Genomic DNA, 8,533 nt, shown 5'->3' with positions numbered 1-8,533 from the left:
AAGGTGACTTTTTATCACGATCAAAACATCATGGCTTCTCTTCGATGTATTTTCAATAAAAAATCTACGAGTATTTCAGAGCCTATGGTTTACCGTGAAGAGTACAATGTGAGATATTAAATTAATTATCCTTGATGATGTTTATGTAGTATTTAGAACCAACTCCAGGAAGCGAACGCACAATAATGAATAATTGCGTAATCCTAGAATCGAAACGCGAGGCACAGAAGTTTTGTTTAGCGTTTCCAATCCCATTTTCCCCACTGCAACATATTTGTTAAAAGAAATATTTGAATTCTGTTCGTTTTTTAAGGAGGCAATTTTTTTATTTTTTCCGATTTTGGTAACGCCTTATTCAGGGATTTTCTAAGACAGTCTCAGACAATCAGCGCACGGATGTACGTACTAGTACAAAACATGCTGTTGAACTACCGGCGACGGTCGCTGCAAGGAGAGAGCTCCAGCTCCTAACGTAAAAGTTTTAAAATTTCGACCGGTTTTAAATAATTTGTGTTGGAAATCTGACATGACATGAGTGCAAAATTTAGGTGCATTTTCGAGCGGTCGAATTTTTCTGAATAGAAATCAGCAAATGAAAAAATAGGAGTGCTAAACAGTGTGCTCGTTAGTTTAAAAAAATGGAATGTCCGTCAAATTGACGTAAACTTCCCCATTTTTCACGGAAAAAGCAAAGGTCGTGGCCGAGTTGCAGGCTAAAGAACTCAAAAATCAAAACAAAATCATCAATCAGTAAGTATTATGACAAGGAAAACAAAACATCAGACGCGGAGAAGCGGTCAGCGCGTCAAAAGAGTTGTTAATGTATCAAGTTACCTCTCTCTGTGATTTATTTTTCATTTCATTTGCTTGTTTTCAATTAATTTTAGCGTACCTCTGCAATTTATTTTAGCATTGTCAGTTGTTTGCTTCATTGAATTAAACGGAGTTCGTCCGGTTGCAAACAAAGCTGTCTCGCACCACCTAGCACCTAGCATTGGACAAAAGATACACGAAAGTTTGTATCTCCCCGACCCAGTGCAATATATCCTGTTAGAATCAAAGCTCACGTGTCCCTTATTTGAGGGACCAGATTCTGCCGTAAATTCGGGATGGGATTTAGAAAAAAAATATGACTTTTAAGGTGTATTTTAGCGTCATTTTCGGACATTTCAATCATTCCTGATGCCTAATATAGAGTCTAAGTTTTACCGTAGTCATTGACGCCTATTCAAGAGTATGATGTTTATTGTGACTAGCGTGAATGGGTAAGCTTCGTTTCGACAATGAGCTGTTATCACTGTGAACAATGTTAAATTATTCTTCACATGCTCAGTTTATTTTTTGAGAACAATTATTTCAAAATAATATCTCTCAGTCAATCAGAAACTCGGATTCACGCCTTCAGGGAAAGTCACGTTTGGACGCTCACATCGATTTTGTTTTTCGTTCGGCGGGCTGATGCCTTCAGTGTAGCTTTTGCCTCTTCCGACATAGAAATCATCTGAATCTTCTTTCTACCTCTCTTTCTTTTCACACCACGCATAATGTAATGATAAAAATTAGGAAAAAACGCTGAGGAAATATAATGTTTGGTTTGCTAGCGAGCGATAACTGATTCGAGAATAATTGCACATGCGCGTGAATTGAATGAACTATGACCCGTACAATCTCGATATGCATATTGTCAATCAAAGGTCCTGTTATTTGCTTACTCATGCAAATTAGGCAATTGGACATAAACATTGCCACGTGCGAGTGTTTTTTATTTTTAACCAGAAAATAAACAGCAATTTTAATGGTGTTCCAATAAGAATTCATTGGTCAAATTTTCACAGAATGTTCTTTAGATAAAAATCTATATAAAAAACGAAAAAAACTATTTTTGATTGAAATTCACAAATAAACTGCATCTCTACCTTAAAATAAAAAAAAAAATGTTTTAAGGATTTTGTAATTATTGAAATCATTTTGAATTTGCCTTGCAATCTCAGTGTTTGATTCATATTAATACTTGTATTAATAACTGATGCATGTAATTTATTTGCACTCACTGTATAAGTATTAATAATTCATTGTTAATTTGAAATTTACTAATACTCGTTATTGATTGAAAACCATGTCTTTCGGGGGCAGGTGAATTTTCAACCCACCCCACTTAGTTCAAATTGTAGGCTCTCATCTGTTTCATTTTATACTATTCAAGATGACAAACATTTCGCTTTGAATCATCAACATATGCATATTATAATGGAAGATGGTATATGTTTCTCATTTTTCAAAAATAATATTTATGTTTATTTATAATTCAAAATATTTTGTTTTTACTTTCGATAGCATTTAAGCAGGTCCTATAAATTTTAACATTACAGCCCATGTATACTATCAATTATTTGACTTTATAGTGGCCAACATCGAATGCAATACACAAAAACTAAATATTTAATCAAATAAAAATATGTAAATATCAGTGCTGTTATTAAACAGTCCGGATGTCTAGTGGACCAGTTTAAGCTCTTAATTAGTTTTTTTCCCAGTAATTAATATAAAAATCAAGGTGCTTTGATTTATTTATCTCGCCAGCCATTTCATACACATTACGATGGAATAAAAATAAAATATGCATGTAGAAATGAAATATAATGATTTAGACAATTGGTATTTTTCCTTGTCATAATGATGCATTTTACCGATTTGTGTAACTTAAGGTGAAAATCCTAGGGTAAAACTAACCTGTCTCACGACGGTCTAAACCCACATTTGAAGTTCACAACTGGCAATTTTAGGGGTTGTCTACTTGTCCATGATAGCTGCAGGATTTTTTAAAAATATTGTATTCACTGACATCAATTATATTTTGTATTCACGTTTACCGAGTCGGAGTATCTTTTCTTACTTGGTAGCCAACATTGATAACTCTACAATGAATAGTCCAAACCTAAATGGTCAAAACATCTCTTCACTTCTATTCGCTGATGATATTGTTCTAACAGCTATTAACAAAGAAGACTTACAAAGGTCATTAGACACACTTTATGAATATATAAAACAATGGGGTTTACAGTTGAATATGAGAGAAACAAAAATTATGATTTTCACTAAAAATGGTCATAAATAAAAAAAATACAGAATTCTCATATGGGCTAAACACAATTGAGAAAACAAACCAATTCACATATCTAGGGGTAACATTTAATACAAATGGGGCAATGAACATGACCATGGAAAGATTGGTAGATAAAGCAAAAAAAGCTGATGCGGCAATCAAACCAGTATTAACATCAAACAAGTTAAACATGCTTTTACAATTGAAATTTGAGGGCATCCAGACACCAATTTTAACTTATGCTGCAGAAATTTGGGGAATCAATGGCAGACCAGAGTACTGGGACAAAACGTGTACAGAAAAATACCATTTAATGTTCTGTAGACGCTTATTAAATGTTAATAACAGAACAAGTAACATTGGTAGTAGAATGGTAATGGACTACCATTACTAGCAAAAATTCAACTGAATGTAATCACATACTACCAAAATATAAAGAATGGCCCAATCAGTCTAGTATATGATGCAATAAAAGATCAACATCAAAACAAATATAATGACACATGGTTAATGAATCTGCATAAAATAAAACAACTGTATGATATTAAGAATTTAGAAACAATTAAGAAAGACAATTATAAATGGAACCAAGATAATCAAAAACCAGATTCAAAACTAAGACCTTATACATTAATACTGACGAAAAATATAAATACTGAACCATACATTAAAATCCTTGATAATAAAGAAACCATTAGTATATTAGCAAAATTGAGACTAAGTGCCCATAAACTAAACATCGAGATGGGAAGGCACAAAAGACCAACAATAATAACAGAGGACAGAAAATGTACTAAATGCAACCTACTTGAGGATGAAATTGATTACATCACAAAATGCAAAATTTACACAGATGAAAGAGAGTTGTTATATTCAAATTTTTCAAAGATATTCAACAATTTTCAACACTGTACAAACAAAAGAAAAAATCATTCATATATTGAATACAAACAAATATTTACTAACAGAGCTTATCAAATTTATAAAAACAGCAAATACCATTAGAGAAAACCACCTAATGAATTATTTATATTTTTTTACATTATTACATGTAACTGTATTGTAGTAGATTTTAAATATCTAACTTGTTATGTTTATTTTAACACCTTTATTACATTTTATAAACCAAACTAGATATGTAATTCATTCTATAAGGTTGTAATAAAGAATTATCTTATCTTATATACAAAATGCGACCAAGAAAACATGAGAATAGTGAAAAAGGAAAATTAAAAAGTCAGTTGCCCATGCCAAGTGAGCCGCAGAACCAAAACAATCTGTCAGCTGTCCCGGCCAGCAATCGAATCTTCTTGAGAAGGTGAATGTGATGCAACTGGTATTTCCATCTATTTGTTTTTATTCCCACTAAGAACGCTCAAGTGGATGTTGTCGAATTTGTATAGTGACGCGAACAGGAAGTCCATTCTGGGCTAGCTAGTACCATTGTATTTTTTTTGGAGTAGAGGATTATTTATACAGGGGACGCTCCAGTGAGAAATTTCTAAAATTGCCTGATTGGCATATCAAAATATTTCATTGAAACAGAACACATTTTATATTCACTAAAAAACAATGTTGTTATGTTTTCAGACTCACAACAAACAGTTCGATCCAAACAACCTGCGTCCTAGAAAATCGTTTCCGTGCGAAATTGCGTTGATGCCAACCCAAAACGACCGATTTTCGCAAAATCTTCTATGATTTTTTTTAATATCATTAATTCAGTACAGTGGTTAGATAAATTATTTATTAGAGACGCTTGGGGAAACAAAATTGACGATGTCACAGCGGCGACGACAAATCGGCGATAATATCCAAGAGGGTGGGGTACTGAATTTAAAAAAAACCATATTTTATATTTATAGGCTATATAACAAGACACTTCGCGATGGGCGTCTTTCGCGGTCAGTAATAAGGAATTTATTCACAATGACGACAACGGCACAAAGCTTAAAAAGAACTGAGAACGTACAGAAAATAAAAACAGATTTTTATATACCCTATACACTCCCTGGCCGGACGGTCTTGCTTGCGTTGTTATTTTAAAATCAGGTGACGGCATTCTGGGGGAAGTGGCTAATTGGTTTCAGTTGCTATTTAGCGCTAAATCGAGACGGACATCTGCTGAACGAGCTTTCTAAATAGATAAGATTTTTCATTTACGCTCAAAGTCGCAATTTTCAAGGTCGCTAAATCTGAAATCAAAGTTTCAGTTTGTGTGAAAAAAAAAATGCGGCAACATTTTGATGATTTTTTCATTGATAATATTTAGTTTACGTGTTCATCATACACTCCCTGGCGCAAAACAAATGAAAGTCACTTTAGCAACTTTTTTATGAAACTTTGTGGCATCGATGTCATAGCCCAGTTGGTCGGACAGATTACATAATTGTTAGTTGTTGGAGATCTTTGTAATTTAGTTACTCTTATCAATTTTTTTCTCAGAGAAGTCAAGCCACATTTCGTTATTACTTGCTGTATGCTTTTTGTATTTGGTAAATCTGGTAAACTAAGATTTTTTTTTAAATTTATAAATTTTTGAGAATAAATTTAGTAATATTTACATTAGTATGTATTAGAAAATTTTATTTGTTGCATTTCTTTCTTTATCTATGAATTTTCTTAGCATTTTAAGCTGTGCATTTGAAAGTTCATCTTTTACTATACCGACATGAAGTTTATGAGCATTTATCATTCCATATTTAGAATTTACTGACAAATGTCGATTATTTTTGTTTTGTTTTTCAGTTATTATTATCCAAACATCTATTTTTGCAAGTTTCTTCATAAGTATTCTGAAGCCTTTTATTCAGGTGAGTATTTCTATTTGTCAGAATTATAACTTTTCTTCTATAGTGTACTATTACATTTTGTTGGCTATGGACACTGATTATATTATCTATTATATTATAATCCTGTAATAACATTTTTTATTGTTTTTTTCCGATTTTTCTCTTTTTTCAAGTTTTTTTATAAGTATTCTGAAGCCTTTTATTCAGGTGAGAATTTCTATTTGTCAGAATTATAACTTTTTGCTAATTCTATTACATTTCATTTGTTGCTATGGAAACTGCTGTAGATGTCTGAGCACAAAATTTCTTACCTAATTACCAACGATCCCCCCTATTATAATCCCATAAGCTAATAACATTTTTTTTTTTTTTTCAGATTTTTTGCATCTTTTTTTAAAGTTTTTTTTTTTTATCTGAAACCTTTTTATTCAGGTAAGAATTTCTGTTTGTCAGAATTATAACTTTTTGCTAATTCTATTACATTTCATTTGTTGCTATGGAAACTGCTGTAGATGTCTGAGCACAAAATTTATTACCTAATTACCAACGATCCCCCCTATTATAATCCCATAAGCTAATAACATTTTTTTAAATTGTTTTTCAGCTTTTTTTAAAGTTTTTTTTTATCTGAAGCCTTTTCATTCAGGTGAGAATTTCTGTTTGTCAGAATTATAACTTTTTGCTAATTCTATTACATTTCATTTGTTGCTATGGAAACTGCTGTAGATGTCTGAGCACAAAATTTATTACCTAATTACCAACGATCCCCCCTATTATAATCCCATAAGATAATAACATTTTTTTTATTGTTTTTCAGATTTTTTGCATCTTTTTTTAAAGTTTTTTTTTTATCTGAAACCTTTTTATTCAGGTAAGAATTTCTGTTTGTCAGAATTATAACTTTTTGCTAATTCTATTACATTTCATTTGTTGCTATGGAAACTGCTGTAGATGTCTGAGCACAAAATTTATTACCTAATTACCAACGATCCCCCCTATTATAATCCCATAAGATAATAACATTTTTTTTATTGTTTTTCAGATTTTTTGCATCTTTTTTTAAAGTTTTTTTTTTATCTGAAACCTTTTTATTCAGGTAAGAATTTCTGTTTGTCAGAATTAGAACTTTTTGCTAATTCTATTACATTTCATTTGTTGCTATGGAAACTGCTGTAGATGTCTGAGCACAAAATTTATTACCTAATTACCAACGATCCCCCCTATTATAATCCCATAAGATAATAACATTTTTTTTATTGTTTTTCAGATTTTTTGCAGCTTTTTTTAAAGTTTTTTTTTTTATCTGAAGCCTTTTTATTCAGGTGAGAATTTATGTTTGTCAGAATTATAACTTTTTGCTAATTCTATTACATTTCATTTGTTGCTAAGGAAACTGCTGTAGATGTCTGAGCACAAAATTTATTACCTAATTACCAGCATTTGGAACTGTGATGAGAGTGGTTTTTCGCTTCAAGTGAAGACTGGCAAAGTACTGGGGCCAGCAAAGAGTAATTTTGCTGTTCCTCAGATTGTGTCAAGTAACCAAGGCCAAATAACTGCTCTTATTACAGTGAATGCAGCTGGTAGTTCAATCCCACCATACTACCTTTTCCCAATGAAGCAGCCCCCCCCCAAGTCCTGGAACCCATTAGCAGGTGCAACAGAGGGATCAACTTGCTATTTTACAGAGAGCGGTTGGATGGATTCCGAGGCATTCTATTCTTTGCTTGCCAACCACTTCATTCCAAACTTACCACCCACAAGACCAGTTGCTCTGTTGTTTGATGGTCACGAGTCACACATTGACATGGAGACATTCAAAGTAGCTCGAGACCATAATATATTGCTTTACAGACTGCTCCCAAATGCTTCTCACTTTCTGCAACCTCTTGATGTGAGTTTCTTTTCTCCACTGAAAAGACCATGGGAGCATGCTGTAAGGGAATATATGACAACCAACCCTGGAGAAGAAGTGACGAAGAAGAATTTTACAAGAATATTTCGACAAGCTTGGATGAAAAGCGCCAGCCCCAAAAATATATCATATGGTTTCGTGAAAAGCGGGATCTATCCCTTTGATAGATCAAAGATAAGCGACACGCTCCTCAAGCCTTCAGTGACATTCGCAGCAGAAAACACTGAAGACCACACTGACACACAGATAACACCAACACACCACACCATCTAACCACGCCCAAGTTACCCTTCCTTATAGGAATTTGTTGAAAGTAGTTTTACCACACCAGAAAAAGAAAAATACAGGAAGCGCATTGAAGAGGGATACAACTTGCCAGGAAGTCCGTCATTTAGAATTTGGAAGAAGTGTTATTTACAACAGCACGAACAGCCATTAACATAACTGCAACCATCAACATCACACGAACAGCCATCAACACCACACAAACAGCAATCAACACCACTGGAACCATCAACATCACACAAACAGCCATCAACATCACCGCATATATCAACATCACACGAACAGCCATCAATATCACAAGGACACTCACCACCACATCAGTCACATGCATCAACACTCCCTAGTATTATTACATATCCACTTACTGGAGTGCGAAAAAAAATGCACCCATGAAAAAGACATCTAAATATCCAAATTTTGTAAATGGACCAACTGCCC

General features: G+C 33.1%; 1 protein-coding gene across 1 annotated transcript; it reads left to right on the top strand.

The window, feature by feature from the left end:
- Positions 1-3,212: 3,212 nt before the first annotated feature.
- On the top strand, positions 3,213-8,254 carry LOC146739161 (uncharacterized). Its single transcript, XM_085504077.1, has 4 exons — positions 3,213-3,476; positions 5,549-5,598; positions 7,333-8,011; positions 8,111-8,254. The coding sequence occupies exons 1-4, from the start codon at positions 3,213-3,215 to the stop codon at positions 8,252-8,254; spliced, it is 1,137 nt and encodes a 378-aa protein (XP_085360203.1).
- Positions 8,255-8,533: the final 279 nt, after the last annotated feature.

This window comes from Saccoglossus kowalevskii, chromosome 9 (assembly GCF_978046115.1).
Source record: "Saccoglossus kowalevskii chromosome 9, keSacKowa6.1, whole genome shotgun sequence".
Lineage (NCBI taxonomy): Eukaryota > Metazoa > Hemichordata > Enteropneusta > Harrimaniidae > Saccoglossus > Saccoglossus kowalevskii.
The sequence above is the reverse complement of the archived record's forward strand: the minus strand, read 5'-3'. Positions and strand labels throughout refer to the sequence as shown.